The following is an 18998-nucleotide window of genomic DNA, read 5'->3' on the forward strand; positions in this document are numbered from 1 at the left end:
TGATGTAATATTATCCTAGCCCCAATAAAATAGTATCCATTGTACACGAAACATATGTCTACACACTCTGTGTACCCGCATGTATTATTGCGGCCGATCGGTGTTACACGTTGTAAGAAAATAAGCAACGCCCGAATTTCTTTCACGTAAAAAAGGATGTCTTAAAACCACGTTCGGGGCGAGTCGAAACATGGGAACGGCGCGTTTGCTTTGTGAAATTGGATACGAAATCCATAAATCGAAAAAACGACCTAACTTTTTCCATCACCTTATAGGTATATATGTATATACATACACCACCGACTCTACCCACGTCTTCGTATACCTACATATTACACGATATCTGATCCTGCGAAAGCTCCTTCCGTGCAACGCTTGCCTAAAAATAATCCCTATATATTCTTGTAATTTATATTATGCAATAAATATTAATTTCGTATCATTCTCAACTGTGATGTTCCACAATAAAGCACGCGTTGGATGAAAAAGGTGAAAATGGAAAAGAAAACGGGAAAAGAAAATTGCAATTCGGAAGGTAGGTAGGAAAATTCCGAATCCAAAATCGGAATCGGTGATCAGGTAGTACAACGAGCGGTGTAAAATTCTTTTAATGAAAGGCGGGGGTAGATGATCATAAAATAATCGAGGAGAATAAAAATAGACGACGACGGAGAGGAAGAGCGAGAAGAACTTAGTTATCATTTCCGTGTACAGGTATATGTATATATCTATACGTACTCTCCGGCGTCTCAAAAGCGGAATATTTATACCCCTTCGGAGACAGGGAAAATTTCCAAACTCGTTACGACGAAAGTTCGAACCGAGGCCTTTGCTCTTTATTCACCCTATCACTAAAGGCTACGAAGTAGACGATAAAGCAGCTCCTACCGCTGTACGAGACGTCGCGTCGACAGAAGTGGCATTTAGGGTATAGTCGTTATTAACATCACAGAGAATGCAGGGGGAATAAGGAAGGGAAAGCGTAAAACAACGCTGTGAAATTTCGTCGCGCGGAAATTTTTTTCACCCAATTTTCACCCAAGTATATAATCACGTGGGATAATCACGTCGCGTCGTCTACGCGTATAAGTATGAAACAAGAATGTAGCGAATCGGCCGAAAAAAGGTGAGAGAAATTGTCGGAACTAGGTGCGCCACGGTCTTTAACGTTCGAAGAAGGAGATTAATCGCTCGCGTCGTGAACTTATTGCGAATGTCCTGTTACCGCAATCCTCTGGAAAGCTGTCTGAACGGTATCCTGAATAATACATCAAAAGCTCAAAGCCTATTCGCCGGGTTGTTCGCTTGACAGTGACCAGAGGTTACGGAGGTTAGATGGGGTTCTTCCGTCCCTCTCTCCGCAGCTTATCTCTCTCTTTATCCTTGTTCTTACTTGAAACACGACACACTCCATCTGTCTTTTCTCTATGAAAAGGAAAAAAAGGGAGGCGAAAGGACCAACTCGTTCTTCGCTCATGAACTCGATTTCTCAAACACCGGAAAAGAAGAGCGAAAAAAATCATTCAATTTCGCCGCATTCGTTGCATGGACAACGATGCGACGCGATGGATAATTTTTCGTTCCTTCATCTGATTTATTTTTTTTATTCCAAATTTATCGGGGGCTGATGTAAGCGTCTTTCCGAAGGTACGAAGTTAGATATAAGCAGTTTGAAATTAGGCGTCAGTGTAGCAAGGACGATTACAAAGGTTACTTAGGCCGGAAGCTTATAGGTAGGGGGGGCACACGCAGGTGCTTTTGGTAAGACGTGGAAACTGCGAACCGCAAGTCGTAAACTTATATGTATATATAGGTACGTAGGATACACGCTCGCTAACTACGTACCCGACCAACTACTACCCCGTGGAACTCTAAGCTCTGCTCGAGTAAACGCTTCGGCGTGTGCCGCAGAGTTGGCCAAAAGTGTTGCCCGCTTTTCGCAAGGGTGTCGCGCTACGCCGATAAGCGCGCAACACGGTTTCCGTAAACGTTCGCGCTTTCGGAAGCGCGTTAAAAATTTTTTTCAACGAACTTTAAAAACTCCCATCAATTTCTAACTCTCTACGCAAAGCGAAAATTTCAAGCTAACGAACCCATACAGACACCCCCGCCCCCCCGACACACGCCTACGTACAAACTGCCTTTCGCTTTCGCGCTCCCCTACGGATTTATGACGCTTTTCGCAAAAATTATATCCCACTAGTTTACCGCGTTATTAGAACCGTTCGTCGTGGTCCTTTTTTTTTTTTTTTTTTTGTGTTTTTTTTTTCTTCCGTTTTACCTCGATGTAAGAAAATAAGGTTAACGAAGAAAGAAAGAAAGAAAAAAAAAAAGAAATGGGGGCCCGAAGGGCGAAGCGTGGTATTATAAATATGTAAATACGTACATGCGCGTACCTTGTATTACTTCGTTTTGGTAATTTGTGAGTAAAATTTTCGTCGACGCGAAATAACATTATTGCGTGTACACGCGGCGAATTTTATTTTCCAATTATAAATGTTTCAGAGCGTGTCGCACGCGGGACGTTTGAAGTTGCGAAGTGGTGCCGAGATACCTCGGAGGAAGGAGCACGGGATAAGAGAGAATTCGATATTTCCTTGCCGAACCACCTCCGTCGTATTTATTTTATTTTTTTCATCTTCGGGTTTTCCGGTAGCTACCGCAGGCTTCTGCTGTACACGGAGTTCAAATTTCCGAGCCGTGTATATATCCGCCACGCTCCGTGATCTTCAGTTTTTCCGCGCTTTTTTTCCAAAACGTTTACCACGGTTTCCGGGGGCGCTCCGGTTTCCAGCGCCGACGTTTTAAACCTTAGAAGACCGAGGCGGCGCGGGTCTCACCCTCCCTTAAATTCTTAATATCTTTGATGTGCCGCGAGATCTGATTCCCTCGATATTTCGTTAGCAGTTCTTGCCTTCCTCCTCGTACCGCGAGCTTCGCGTATTGCCTACTAAGGGCACAAAATCCGCTCGTGTAAACTTCGACTTTGAAACGGTTTCCGTACAGTATACGTGTAACACTGAACGCGTATCCTTTACCGTATCGAGCAAACTTCTCGAGCTACAACGAAAGCGTATATCAGCCTAGGTTGCTATCTGCTGGTACATATAGGTATTCCGGATGAAAATCGAATATAACGATAGATACGCTGAACATTACAACGTACGTTTACGTTACGCGCACTGCTTTCCAAGGGGGATCGAAAGTCGAGCAAGTGAATACGGATCTATATTACCCCATCTTATTACCGCGATGAAAAGGTACTTCGAATCGTCTCTGATTTCATAGAAATCGGATTTATATCACGTTATTAATTTGCTAAACTTTCCTCGAGTTGTATCTTCCTTGTCTGTATCCGGACGACGAAAAGGACATTCTTTAATCAACGTTAATCACTTGTGCGGTACAGAAAGTTGAAATTATGTAAATTCACGAGCTAATGCGTTTCCGTACAAGTTGGAGAATTTCACATGAATTTTAATCGAGAGATTACTTTTCCGAAAAACAAAAAAAAAAAAAAACTAAACGCGCTTTCCAAATATTTGATTTTAATATGAAATAATGGCGCAGGTTTCGAAATCGAGATTGGCTCGTTTTGCGAGCTCAACGCACAGCAAATATTCACATCCACTTTGGCGAATGATTTTTTTTTAATTACTCGCAACTTAGTTTTATTTTCGAAGGAATGAGAAATCAGTCACCCCGAGACGCGCGTATTCAGATGCTGCACACACGCGGCTATTAAACTCGTGCGTTGGTACGTGAGGTATATTTATATTTATACAGGTGAGTCATTTTCCGGGAAATTTTAACGACTCGATCACTGCAGAGCGAAGGATCGCGGAGAACGCCGGAATTTAAAATCGTGCTTTTTAAATTTACGTTATGTAATTCTCAATTTACGCGACGGCTTACAAACGCCCGAAATTTCATCATAAAAACGAATACCTGGTACAGGAATTTGAAAAATGACCGCCGGACAAATACGTCGACGATAAAGTGAACCGTGAATGGTCCGGTGATAAACTTCGACCGGGTCAAAGTTTATCCCGAATCCAGGGGGTAACGACGCCTGTACGAGAAATCCTTTTTCGGCGTTCGAATGTATATATAACTGAATTTTAATTGATTTCAAACGAACGAAACAAACGAATTTCAAATGTTTGATGTATACGTAGGGGTGCGGCAGCGGGGGTAGTTGCGATACACCGATGCACCATCTGCCAGATACAGTCGGTGCGAAAACTTTACGCGATATTAACTTCGGGGAATACGTTAAAAATGTGCAAACTATATTACACTCGAAGGCTTTCGAGCTTTCAATTCGTTCGGCCATGAATCAAGAGTTCGATAAATCTCGCGTCCGTTTACACCAGCCCGACAATAACCCGTTTCCATTTTTTCTTTTTTTTTTTTTTTTTTTTTTTTTCAACCTCTTTTTCGCCATTATATCTCACTTCGCTAACCGCAGCTTCCAGCTCTCCGCACTTACGGCGAAAACGTATTGTATATGTATACGTGCGAATGTGTACGTGCGCATTTAAACGTGGGGGTTAACAATAGAAGGTGACTAATCTTTTGAACAATTGCAAATATTTTTGGAAAATTCGCTCATCCAGCTAGCGAAAGCAGAATATAGCTTTAGAACGGTTGCTTTGGCACCGGATCCTCGGTGGCTGGGTATAGCGAAACGCGGGGCGGCCATCGACACTGTAAATCTTGGCACAAGATTGGGTCAACTTATAAATATCGGGCGCCAACCTGGCGACCCAAAACCCCTCGGTTAAGTTACAACAGCTGTTTTAATAGTCCCTCGACTACGTAACTCGCGCGCCTCTTTAATGAATGAAAATACCCCGGAAAATTCACAACCATTGGCCCCACCTCTATGCAAGAGAAAATATACGCTCTATACCATTGACTCCCTCGCAAATTCTTCGCGTTCCCGATACCCCGAGCCATCATCTCATTATTACGTGTCCGATGTTATACGCCTCCTCACACATGTCGCGGCGAACGGGCGAAGATATCATTCGAGTTACTCGAGGAGAGACACGCGTTGCGGATGGGGAAATTTCACGCACATGTTCGCACATCGAGGGATGATAGGCGTATACGTTACTCAAAATTCGATTCGCCTCATAAATTCGATCTTTTCGATCCGAGGAACGATTCTGCCTCGCCGACTGCAGTCCCAGGTATATGAAAAAAAAAAAAAAAAACGAAGAAAGAAATAAACGTGATGTCAAAAAGACGAAACCCTCAAATACGAAAGCAATCGAATCGGTTTTGGAGGGGACTCATGGCCACAAATTTCACCACCCTCGATGAAATCGAGGTACGAATGAAGGTTTGAAAAATTTTTTTCGAACAGGGCAGAAGGAAAATTCAAAGGTCATCTGAGTGGCCGACTTCGTCGCGTCTCCGTCGAATCCCCGGAAAGGCTCGGCACGTGTAACCCGATACCCCAAATTAATATCTCGCGTCATATTTAAGCAGGCGATTCACCGCTTCGCGGGATAAACCCCGAAATGGTGCCTGGGAGGGTTTGACCCCGTATAGTACCAGAGGATATGTGCTTCGCGCTTAACCTGCGCCCGTATACGCCGAGTATAAAAGGTGGCTCCGTAGGACACATCGAGTGGAAACTTATCCCCTTTGTCGTTCGGGATCACGTTCGTAACAACGACGGCATCGCCTTACCTCTCCACTGCACGTCGAAGAGTTCTGTAAAGAGGATTTGTTTGTTTGTTTATTGGTTTCGTATTTCGTTGGCTGATTGGTCGAAGGTTGTTTGTTTGCCATCTTCTGTCAAACAGCTCTTTATTGACGAAACATTGAAAGTGTCGCCGGTTGTTCTACGTGCTACGAATGGTCCGCTGAAATCTACACGCGAAACGGCCAAAAAATGAACAAAAAAAAATAAATAAATAAATCAATAAAAAAAGTATTCTCCGATTTCTCGATCGGTCTGGAAACAACGCTGAATATTTTTAATTCCCAAAATTTTTCACCTCGCGAGTCGCACCGGACTTGAACCGTAACAACGCGGGTTGAGACACCCTGAGCGCAAATGATATAATATAAAGTGAGAAATGTCGTTGGATATATACCGCGTGAAGAGGACACATTTCCACCCGCTATATAACATAGTTAGCTACATTGGAAATTACAGCTTGTACACCAAATTACACACCGCTGTCTAGCGTTAGAGGGAACTCCGGCGCATGCATCCATTTACATTTGCACGCCCCGAATCTACCTAGGACGGCGATGTGACTGGAGAGGCCGAAACACCCCTCGCCGAATTTCAACCCCGTTCTTTTTATTTTATCACCTACGCTTTCATATGGTATAGCGCATTCTCGATCGAACTCGAAGTGGATTCGAATTGTTTTATTGCGCTTCGCATGAGATGGAAAGATTTTTTCAAAATTTCTCTTCGACTCTATCGCCCGCGTCGATGACGTTCTTAATTAATTCGATTCTAGCGAACGGTGTATAAATAAAATGCCGACAACACCGACAGCCAACTACTGGCGGCATTTGTGATCCACGTTAACGCATTTGTATATATAAATACTGAACGTGTAGCACATACGGTAGATAGACACACGTACCTATACCTATACATGGACGGTGTAAAACTACGGGGCTGGAAATTTACGAAACGTTTTAATAAAATTACCAATTAAAAGCAATTCGCAAAATTCAATTTTTTTTTTCGAAACAACCGTACGCATGCGAACCCACTACATCACGCACTCGCGAATAACGAACGTAAAAGGGTTAGGGGAAGGGGGTGGGATTTTCAATCGTATAATTAAAATCACGAAATGTAATTACTCGTAAATTTCACCTCGCTCATTCGATTATCCTTGGATGATATATTTTCTAATTGTTCGCGGTTTTTTCTTTCATCCTCATTACATCGAAGCACATTTACATCTGGCAAATATTTGTCGCTTTTATTATTTCATTGTCTTTTGTTCCGAACCTATTATATCTAAATATCCTACGTATATGTACGGGTCGCACAGCGTTTATACAGGTATATGTACATTATTAATAATGGAGAAGGGGGATCGAGTATAGGCGCGTTGAGCGGGTCGTTAGTCGTAGCGAGGGGAACAACTTGTTTACGCGCTGTTTCAACCGCGGTTATTTCCTATAATTTATGCGGCTTTACGTGAAATTAATTGTTATTTCCAATAAATTGGAACAGGTGTATATATATATGTGTATCGCCTACCTACGCATCGACCGCCCTCGTTCGATTCTATGGAGGGTCGGCCGCGGCGGGACGGACACGCGAAAACTGATAGAATTTTACGTAGAGTCGAAACTTATCGAAATATCACGGTTTTCACTCGACGGGCGATAACAACTGTTGCTGCCATTTAAAAAGCCCCTCTCTCTCTCTCTCTCTCCCTTCGTTTTCCCGAACCAGCCAACGATCAATCACTCGGCGTTTCAATCCCCTGCAAACTATGCGCGAAAATGAAACACGAAAGAAAAAAAAAAAAGAAGGTAAAATGAAAGAAAAAAAAAAAAAAAAGAAAAAAAAAACGGACAAGGAAAAAAACGAAATCGCGACGTTTGACAACCAATTAGTCGAACGTCATTAAAACATCCCATCGGTCATTCGTTAGGGTCCTTTACGTTTAGCTCTCAAAGCGCTAGCGAGCGACCTCCGCGCAAGGCTTGGGGAAGTACCCACTCTCGAAAATAAGCGCCCACCGTTCAACCCCCCGGCGGCAGCAGTCTCGTCCTACCTGGTCATTTATTTCCTCGTTCGCCCGTTTAATTTCCTGAAACAAAGCACGGCCTCCTCGTGGAAGCGCGGAGAGCATTGCTTTCCGGAGACCCAAGGTTCGTTCAGCCTGCTTTATAGCTTAGTTTACGTTTCAGAGATCTTGTCGTTCCGTCCGTCCGTCCGTCCGTTCGCTTTTTTTCTTTGTTCTTATTTCAATTCTCGAGGTGTTTAGAGTACCCTCGGAGATGAGATTCTCCTCTCGTTTCCCTCCCTTATTCTTCTTCTTCTTCTTCTTCTTCTTCTTCTTCTTCTTCTTCTTCTTCTTCTCCTTTCACCTGAACACACATGTCGAGAGGAAATTCGGTGGTCAGGGTCGTTCTATACACAGTGGCTGAGATCGTACGTACGCACTTAGGGGATCTTCGTACCCTTTTCTCAAACAAGTCGAGGTCCCTAGAACTCTGCAGATGGAAACTTTGCCCTATCAACTACAACCAACTTTGCTCCAAGTCGGCTCTGCAGGTTCGCTTCTATTAAACTACTCCCCAACCGGGTGATAGTCCGATGTTCACTGGTTCGGTCATCTTCAGTTTGCACCCAACCTTTGTACGAACGCTGCTTCAACACCGGGCAACTCTGCGCGGACGGATAAACCGATTCCTAGAACTGTTTTGCGGCGAGCGACGCCTCGATCCCGGAGGAGCGAAAGTTCTCGATTACACGAATGGCGCGAGGATCGGTAAGGTGGGTAAGGGGGGTAATTCTTCTTCCGTTGCTCACAATTTCCATCGATTATCGCTCACACCACCTGCACTCCCCCCCCCCCCCACCAACTTTACGACGTATTGTTACAACCGACATCGACACAGGTATATATACCGGGGATCGCGAAAAGGGGTGTAGGCGACGCCGTTCTCGAAGCTATCGCTAAACCATTAGCTAACAGCTCGTCCTATTTGTACGGCTCTGCCAACAAACTCACCGCGCACCGCCACCATCTACAAACGTAGGTACGTACACCTCTATTTCACGATAAGCACCGTCGCCGTTGCGTTCGCGTTACGTAGCGTTGCTTTAACGGACTATTCAGAATTACACGGTACGGTGCAACAAACAAGCTATACACGTCGGGCCAATTTGCGCAGCCCCGGGGCAAACTAACACCGGTCAAAGTGCAATCCGTACACCGTGATGTAATTGTGAACATTATACGCCACGAGGATAATAACTATCTTAATCATCGTTCAACGAACGCGCGCCCTTCCGTTTCCAAACAACTTGACGAACGGAACCGCTAGCTTTTAAACGTTAAACTCTGCGGGAGCGTCGCGCACAGCTTATGGCGCGGATGTAATACGTATAGCAAGTTTGTACCATAAATTAGCGAGGGGGATGCAGACCACGATTGTAACTATGAAACACGACCCCGCTTCCTCCGTCGTGCGGTGGTCCTCTTGCAACAGACCGTCGGTTTGAGCGCAACAACAGACGTTCTCCGCGGTACGGGGAGGAAGAGAAGAAGCCAACAGCAGGCACCGGTTACAACGGTGGCGGTCTTAAGAGTCCTTGCGGTACCGGTGGTTGTACCCGAGGGATCCTTTTTGGTCCTTGCAGTAGCGGGTTCGCGCGCGGCACCAATGCCAGAAGGTAGCGGCGGCAACGCGGTGCCGTAGAAAAGAGATGGCTCACGGTCTCACGAGCGAAGGTATTCTCTAGGTGCACGCGCGGCTGCTTTATACAGGTATCCCGAAAGCGAACACCGGCTATTAATTAGCAACGCACCCTTAATTAACCCTTTGACGTGAAATTTCGCGAGTCTACAGTCGAGGTGTATAATTTGATACCTTGAAGCGTTGGCGAGGACTCGCAGCTGTATTCGGTTATCGGAGTGGCAAGATTTCCGGGGAAACCGGAAAAGGACTCCGTGGCGATCGTGTGCGTGTGGACAGATTTTTCGTTTTCAATGAGAACGTCTCCGACGGTGAACTGAGTAAGAGACGAGTAACCGCGGGGATGGAAAATCTGGCGATGAATAAAATCGCGTTAGTGATTCGAAGCGGTGAAATTTTGCAACGTGATAATTGGACGTCCGTCATAGAGAGTTGTTTTGTGCGCTGAAACCAGTCTACGTTATTCATTTCAAAGTTTCTTCGTGGCGAGTTTTAGATTTCGTTAACTTCGAGCGTGGTTCCGAACCGCTACCTCACCGTCTCTTATACCGCCTCGGATATTTATCAATTTCACTTTCGTTTCAATCAAGTCTTGCGAACAGTTTCTATCCTCCTTTTTCCTACTCTACTACTTCTTCTTCTTCTTCTTCTTCTTCTTCTTCGTCTGAGGCACGACTGAGAAACTCGAGCGCCCCCGGTACCGCCTTGGCTATTTATCAAGCGAGAAGTTGTTTGTTCTCGACGAGGCAACCGCCGCATAGAACATCTACGATTGATCCTAGAAACCCCAGCTGAGTAATTAGTGCCTGACATTGTACCCCTTTGGGATACGCCGTTGTCGGTGTGGGTTGTGTACACACTTCGTTACCTACCATCAAATTTTGATGACGAGATTTCTTCGGTATTTCCCCCGGAGTTACAAAAACCCCGTACCTCGTCAACACGCGTGAAAAGCGTTTAACCATTATACAGTTGCCACTGTCATTGTTATAACGCCCGTTTGACCAATTGCGCAAGAAACACGGTGATTATCTCCATCGATTCGAAAGGAAAATGACCCCCGCCGTACCGAAAAGCTGATGGTCGCCATCCCGAATCCCGGATACGAGGGATGAATAAAGGCATCGGACCGAGTGAATCTCTGATTCAATTGATAACGACACGCCCGATAGCGCCGCGCCGCGCCGCGATTCAAAGGATTCGATTTCGGAGTAAAATTGGCGCGTTGTGATCTTCGGCGAATATCGAAAAATATTTGGTTTTTATTCTCAGTTCGATAGACCGCGGTGAGACGGGCTAATTTTTGCGAGAAAATAATCCAGTCACACACCCGCAGTATCGACGATTTCAGTTCAAGTTTCCTTTGCGCCTTGGGCCAAAATCCACCCTCATCTTAATTTCATCCGTTTCGCGCGCGAAGAAGCGTTGAATTTGTTTTACGACGAAAAGACGAGCCGGAAGATCGAGCAGCGGTGGATGTACTCCGCTCACATGTACCCGTGGTGCGCGTCGATAGTCGCAAATTATAGATTCACCCGGTAATCTCCGAGTGTAAGCCAAGGGCGTAAATCGAGTATACCCGTCGGAGCTCGGGAGTGTGGAGTACATAGGAAGGAGGTGATATTAATTAATCTAATTAATGGAAGGCAATTTGAGGCGAACCGCCCCTAATGGTTTCTTGCCGGGCTTACGGGCATGTCGATGCTATTTTCGGTGATTTCTAAAGATTAAGTGGCATTTACACACTGCCGAAGGCTGACGGGGGTAAGGAGAAGGGAGAAGGGAAGAAAATGGAAAGGGGTGGAGTACTCGAAAATCCCCGGCTAACTATCGCGATGATAAGTACACTCAACAACCGCCCCAATCTCCTTCGCTGAAAATAAACCCGTATATACGTATATACGTATATATTCGCTGCAGACGCTAGCTTTTACGCTAATTATAATTTCAATTCTCGCCCCTCCCCGCCCCACGCGACGTACACTTTTCACCCTCTCTTCGTGTATATCTTGGCCGTTTTTATTCCCGAGAAATATAATTTCGCCTTCTGCTTCTTCTCCTCGACCGACCCCGATTTCGAATAAATCGAGACCCGGGCAAACACAAAATACATAACCGCGAGTAAAGGAAGTTTTAAAAACATCCACTTTTAGAACGCGTCAGCTCCGGCTTTGAAGAGTGAATAAAAAATGAAGATCGACTCTTCTTGCCTTTCTTTATCAAATTACGTGGACGTGGGTAAAATATTATCGCAAGTTGGGAAGTTTTTACGCACATCGATACACAGCGAGGAGAGATTTATCGCTTCGCTCCTCGAAGAATGTGTATTTTGCTAAACCGTGAAATTCAATGCAATACGAACGATTTAGCGAGAGTAGAATTATTAATTTCCGTATGAAATAAATCCCTGGGATAAATTCAAATTCCCACTCCGTTTAAATTGAAGTGTGCGGAGCAAAAAAAAAAAAAATTGAGATAGCTGGGGGGCCAAGAGCTTAAAAGATAATAAGGTGGGTGGCCGTACGTATAGCGCAAAAATGTTATTCCCGAAATTCCTGGCGTAGCGTCGCCGTGGTGACGACGAATATCTCGATTCGTTCGTTACATCCGTCTTAGAGAAAGAAAAAACCCAACAGAATGAACAAATTCAAAAAAAAAGAAGAAGATACAGAAATAGAAGAGAAACCTGTACGAAGCACGTCGGTGAAAATCAGATGACGGCTCTACAGTTCTTTTGCGGATTATTCTAAATCCCGGACGGCGGACCGTTGAATCTCCTTATTAATTTCGCGCCTTTGAGACAAAATCAGGGCCAATGTTTGCTCTCAAGTTCAAACCTCTTTCCGTCTTTGCCTCTCAACAGCTGAATACACCGTCCTAGTTTTATACGAGCCTCGTAAGAGTATCGCCCTCCCCCGTCCTCTCGCCCTCGCCCTCATCCAACCGTTCCGTATAAATAATTAACAAAATAAACATAAACACAAACTCCTACCGTCAGCGCATCTACCTCCGTCCTTCGCCTCTCGTGTCTGCGCAATTATGATATCAACGACTCTGAAACTCCCTCACGAAGCGAAAGGGGACGCAACGTGGTATATATACAAGTATATACACCTATATTCCTTTGATCGTCGCGATAACCTACCTATCCCATGTACCGGCGCACACTAGTCGTCACAGACGTACAGATAGTTTGCAGTTTGATCTATGCATAATACCTATACCGTAGAATTCTCACCAACTGCCGGTGGTGCTGCGTTTCCGAAACCCCCTCCCCCCCCCCCAAGCTCTTGGAATAAACGTTCACCGACCCGGTACACAAGCGTCCTTGTATTAACGGGAAGAGCGAGAGAAAATTAAAAGAAAAGAAAAAAAAAAAAACGAAAAAACGAAAAACCAACACACACAGAGCAAAGAGAACACGGAGGAGCTCGTCGTCGGTTCCTCGAGCGACACCGGTGTTACGGTGTGTGTACAGTAGGTACGATAGAGATTTCACGATCTTTTCATAGAATGTTCAAGTTGAGCTTGAAGCAGGCTATTTTACAGGGCGCGCACAACTACCGCGGTACGAGTGTACACGCGCTACGCATACACTATCTCTCGTGTACACCCATCGACGAAAAGCACCGCGTCACGTTTTTTTTTTTTTTTTTATCTCTGCAGTAGACGGTGGCGCGAGAGTTAAAACAAAAATATTGGTTCGCGAGAGTGGGGACAAAAGTGCGTTCGTTTCGCTAGTGCATCCCACTCGGAGCGCGACGTCCATATAAATTCGGAGAAACGAAAGCTCCTCGCGACGCAAATATTTTCCGATACACCGCGTACACTTATCGTCAGCCGTCGTCGAGATCGTAAGCTTGCGTAACCTTATTTTCTTCCCTTTTCACGTTTCAGGTCGCACGCACGATTCTTCGTACACTTTGTACCGGCTGGGAGAGAGGCTCTCGCAGGGCGCCCGCCAGTACGTGGAAACGGGTAGGGCGGACGGTCTGGACGCCGGTGGAGAATCCCCGAACACGTTGCACTCGTTCGTAGGACCACCGGTACCCCAGGGCGAAGGTACGAGCATCGGACGTGCCTTTCTCGACGGTAACCACACCAGAATCAGCGTGATGGCACGGATTAATCCGAGTCCGGATTGGTTCGTCGGCGTCGATGCCTTCCAGCTTTGCGTCGAGGGAAATTGGGTGGACACGGTTACAGTGGAGGTCATTTCCATTTCCATTTTACATATCGTACAATATCGCTTTACCCTGTCGAAATTAATCGCTAGCTCTATAGAAATTTAACGCGTCGCTCACCTCGTTCCCCTATGTTTTGGAATTGTTCTATTTCCATCGGACAACCACCACCACCACCACCGAAACGACAACGGACTTCGATAACGTTCAGCTGGATCCACTTGACGGCGGTACCGACAACGGCTTCACTTTTACAGCAGCGAATTGGCCGACTCAACCGCAAGGCGTCGCCTATAGAATTACATCCAGATATCCCGCACATCCCGCGGGTAGTTTTTACTACCCCAACTTACCTCGGTTACCACCGCTCGCTACGCTCACCTTTACAAAGGTAATTGATGTCTGAAAATAACCACCGACTTTTTCGTTATCGTTGAATTTTTTTTTTTGTTTGCGCAGATTTTGAAAAACGAATTGGGAGTTTTTTTTTTTTAGTCGTCGTTTATCGCAGTTCGCCAAAAAAAAAAAATTTTCACACGTTTCGGTGTATTTTATTAACGCTTTGCAAACGCTTGTAAACGTGTAACGTACGTTGTATGATGGGAAGCACGACGGCGATAAAGAAGCCGCAAAAGCGGGACTGTGAGAATAAATCTTTCGTGCAGGTGGGTTAGCGTAATGAATTTAACCGGTATGTAGCGCTTGAGGAAGTGAAGTTTATCGGTGTGAGTTACCTGACCTCTTCCTCTTTCTCATTTTCTCTCTTTCCGACCAGCGGCGGGTTAGCCGACGTTAACTCGGTTTACACCGCGCGGCGTTACCTGCGGATGCAGTACGAACACAGCCGTAAGCTCCGAGTCACGAATGGAAACAAATTAACAAACTGTAACGAAGAATGAATTCGTTCCGAGCGGATAAAATAATTAATTGAAGTGCCGGAAAGACCCAATTCGAGAAGTGAATTTATCGGGGCCGCGGTACTTTTTCGCTTAATCCCGGTCACGGGGCTGACGAATAATCGCGACGATCTAAGATCGTATCCGCGGCTATCGACGTGACGAGTTTTTTCGCTCAAGTCATCGACTGAATCTTTTCCAATTTCTTTCCAATCAACCCGCAGTCCACTCCCTCCCCCCCTATCCCTTTCGACCTCTCCTTATTTCTCATTCTATTCCATCTGCAATAGTTTCTCTCCGGGCTTCGGCCTTATATTCCGCGAGGTACTTAGGTAGTGTAGGTATACCGAGTAAGGTTGAAATATATATATATATAAGGTCGATCAGATTGCGACAAAAGTTTGGTAATTAAGTGGTAAGTGAAGTCGACAGCTTTTGCACACCGGCACTCCCGCCACTTTCTAAAACTCTGCTTCGTACCAGTTTTCTCTCGCGAAGCACCCGCCAGCCTCTCCGGTAAGAAGACGAGGAGGGAGAGTAAAATGGAGGAAACGAGACGGATAGATCATTAGCAAGTTAAACAAGGCCCTGATGGCGACGCCGTCAAACTGTCCCGCTTGTTCAGCGATAATAAAACCTTCCCGGTTTCGCAAAAAAATATCTATATCGGTGACGAAATTGATTTACCAAACGAAATGGCCTGGCGTTTCCCGAAATTCGTACCGCTGGGTTTTCGTAGCCCGGAAGACCTGAATTTTGCCATTTTGTTTGGGGGCGGGGGTGCGATTGCAACGACGTGAGACCTGAGAGATGAAATTTCATCTCGGACCCCAGGGATGCGTCGGTGCGCCTCAGCGGAAATATATTGTACAAGATAATCTATGCGCGCTGCGAATTTCGGGTCAAACCGGAAGCCCGTACTTCTGGAGAATCGAGGGAGTCGGGGAGCGTTTCCCTCGTCATCGAGGGAACAAGACTCCGTTTATTAGGGGCTCGTCGGCGTTAACGACACCGGGTGGGTGGATTTTCGTCCGGAGATCTCGTTACCGGCTCTCGGGCGCAACGTTGCCACGAGAATCTAATAAACCAGAATCTGATAAATAAATATTGACGGGAAACGTCTCTCTCGAATCGAGAGGTGTTCGGGAAATTCATTTACAGTTAACGATCCGTATGGAAATTCAAAGGTACGAAACGCCGGTGTAAATTAACGACCGAAAAACCGTGTAACGATTATCTCTCTCTCAGCGTATATTTGAAGAGACAAAATTTTTCCTCACATTTATCCTCCTTGAAAAAAGATAGAGGAGAATAAAAAAAACAACAACAACAACAACAAAAATAGAGACGAACCAAAGCACTTTGGCAAACTTTCCATACTAGGTGGAAAAGATTGTAAAAATCTTGGTGGGATCATTCTAACCACGTAGCTCCGGGGGTAAACAACGCGAGAAAATACCCTGAAACGGTTTCCTTTGTCGGTTACGAGTATACGTGGTGGTGAAAAGGTACGGTAGAATGTAGAAACGGGTAAGAGAAAACTGTGCGCAATGTTCGGAGTCGGGTAAGAACTACCCCAATAGTTGGTCACGTGAGGCGTGTACAGCGCGGCCGGGGGCGGGGAAGAAGAAGAAGAAGACGAAGAGGAGAAAGAAGAGGAAGATTGAGACGACACGACGTATGGGGATAGTGAGAGGGATGCGGGAAGAACGTTGCGGCGAACTATAGAGATCCTCAAAAAGTCGCCAGATGCGCTCAGATTTATTGCTTCCCGGTCAGGCTGACGGGTTTTCCCGTGTTCGCCCGGGATACGTCGGGATGCCACACTGTTCCGTATAGCAATCCTCTTATTTCAACGATTCCATTTCCCCTTTGTTCGATCCGGCTCAAACGACATGTGTCACGTACGTTTCGATTCGATCTCCAACTCCGTCTCTCTCTCTATCTCTCTCTCTCTTGCTTGCGCCCTACTTCACTTCATTCCCTGCATCCGCGGATGGAAGAACGGTGCAGCGGCAACAGCACAGCAGCATCCCTTTAACCGAGATTGACTCACTCGCGCGTTATCTGCGCAACCTTTTATAGGTACGAAACCACCCGCGACGCCGAATATAATACGGCTGAGGCAATCCCGCCGCGGATTCAAATGTCCGAGAGTAAATTCTTTTTTTTTTTTTTTTTTCCCCTTATTCTTTCGTTCGAAAATTTCCTATGCAGCAACAGGATTCCCGGTCTTATACTCTTTTGTACGTGTATCTCCTACCATCTTCCTTTTTCCTTATCGCGGGTATACCTAACTTTATCCCCTGTCTTCCAGCGGGGCTGGAATCGTCTACGTTTTCTCATCCCTTCGAAAATAGACCCCCCGCAGACCCTCGCCAGACAGCGCTATTGCTTTTCTCTAATCTCGCTAATCTGTACGGCGTAGATTTGGCTTCCTATCACGAGTCGACTCTGTCGCTCTACCCCGCGGTCCTTGCTCGTTTCCTCCACGGCGTGGCGAACTTTCTCTTTCCCTCGTCCTCTCTGCCCTTTTCTCGTACATGTAATTCCCTCGAGTACAACGGTGCGTTTCATTCTCCAATCGCAGCTTTCACCGTCAGCCACGTCGCGGTGGTCTTATATACCGTTCCGGAAAGAGGGCGAAACAACGCTGAGAGAAGAAAAAAGTAAAAATCACAAGAAAAAAATCAGACGTCGGCCCGAACCGCCCTAGGACCCCCACTTTATTAGCACGGTCGACGAACATCGCGTCGCTTACGGATTGCCCCATAGACACACGAGGGAATACACAACCTACCGTAGCACGTCCATCCCCCCCCCCCCCCCCCCCCCCCCCCGCGCCCCTCGAAACAGCGCACGGGATGTTGCCACGATTTCGCACGTCATTTAATTCAACGTGACTCCAAAAATAGAGAGAGAGGGAGAGAGAGAGAGAGAAACCAAATTAAAGTAAATTAAATAAAGCAAAAGAAAATGTAAATCCTAAAATCCGGGTCAAAAGTTTAAACTCAGTGGAACGTTCTCTAATTTAAATCCCTTAATTTCAACCCATTTTCGCCGGTGGTTCCGTGTCCTGACCGCGGGCCAACGCAGGTCACGGTTTTAGCGTCTAACGGGTTTAATTTCATTTTATTTTACTTCGTTTGTCCGTTTGATTTTTTTTTTTTTTTATTTTGTTTTTCGTTGCGAGGAAGATTTACCGCCGTTGACCAATCCGCGGAACGTACCTAAAATACAACCCTCCTACCACCCCCTGCACCTCCTCCAACACAGAGCCGGTGCAGCCCCACGGGTATAATTTCGCTCTTTTGGGCAGTGCTGCAGCACCGGTAACGGCGGAGTCGCGATGTAACACCGGAGCACAAAACCAACCCTTCCGTATCCCGTTCCCTGGCACACGCGCTCCACTCCCTTACAGTTATAGCCTTTGACCGAAGGATCCCACCACTACCTACAACGACGGCGGTGCGACGAATGTCCGGGTGAAACCAGCCGCCGCGACAAACCCGAACCGCGTCATCTACACCGTCGCATATATTATGAGGAAGCAGGTTTTGGGCGGTGTACGTATCGGATGTACTACGTATGAATTTACAGGGGAAACTACACCCGCTCCATATCATTCATCTTTCGCGATATTCGGTGATAAGCTATCCCAATGTCGTTGTTCCGGTACACGCGAATTATATTCCAGTACGTCACGATGACAGAAATCACGTCAGCGGCGGTCGCATCGAAATTTTCGCATGTCGAGAGGCACGGGGTCGAATATCGGAGGGGAAGTAAGACAGAGCTGGGGCACCCGATACCAACAGATCGTTGCTCAACTCGTTCGCCGGTCAAAGGAGCAAAAGGTCAACGCGCGTCGAGCTTGCGAAGAGCACCTCGCGAAGAGGAGGTCAAAAGTTGGGGTGGCGAGGGTGCGGGAAAAGAGAAAGGAGAAAGGAGGAGGAGGGTGGAGAGACGGCGTGTAGGGAAGTCCGAGTTGCTCCGCAGTAAATCAGTGGTAAATCCCGAGCACGTCAGACGAGATTGGTGAAAACGATTGGAGATCAACGCGCGGGTGACCCTTACGTTCCAGAGTAGATACACCCACATATGCACGGAAATAAGGGTGAACGAAAAGGAATAAGGAGGGGGGAAAGGGGGACGCGAAATATTATTGGATTATATTCGAGTTTTTCACTGATTGGGTTCACATTGCGAACGATACGGATCGATGAAATTCATCTTGAATATTTCGCAGGTGCAGGATAAGCGTGACATTATCCGTGGGAGAGAAAGATTGACGTTTAGCAAACTGAACGAAGGATAAAAATAAATATCACACGGTGGTAATGTACGATATGATATAGTAAGAGGTATTATACAGGTTTAAAAATATCAAAGGTATATAATATAAACCTTTGCCCGTTTTTAATTATTCAAAATGTAAACTCCGACGGAATATTTTAAGATGCCTTCTTCTACTTGTTTTTTGCTATCCTAT

General features: G+C 45.9%; 1 protein-coding gene and 1 long non-coding RNA gene across 4 annotated transcripts in view; one reads left to right on the forward strand and one right to left on the reverse strand.

Annotated features, from left to right (window-relative positions):
* Positions 1–18998, reverse strand: part of LOC125501511 — a 113977-nt gene that overhangs the window by 76061 nt on the left and 18918 nt on the right. The window lies entirely within an intron of this gene.
* LOC105685150 overlaps positions 1–18998 on the forward strand; it is an 88575-nt gene that overhangs the window by 62600 nt on the left and 6977 nt on the right. For all 3 annotated transcript variants that reach the window (XM_048657686.1, XM_048657692.1, XM_048657695.1), the window contains 2 exons: positions 13324–13637; positions 13822–14001. In XM_048657686.1, coding sequence (XP_048513643.1) covers positions 13324–13637; positions 13822–14001 — 494 coding nt within the window. The remainder of the gene's footprint in view (positions 1–13323; positions 13638–13821; positions 14002–18998) is intronic.

The sequence above is a fragment of the Athalia rosae genome, chromosome 1 (genome assembly GCF_917208135.1).
Source record: "Athalia rosae chromosome 1, iyAthRosa1.1, whole genome shotgun sequence".
NCBI lineage: Eukaryota > Metazoa > Arthropoda > Insecta > Hymenoptera > Athaliidae > Athalia > Athalia rosae.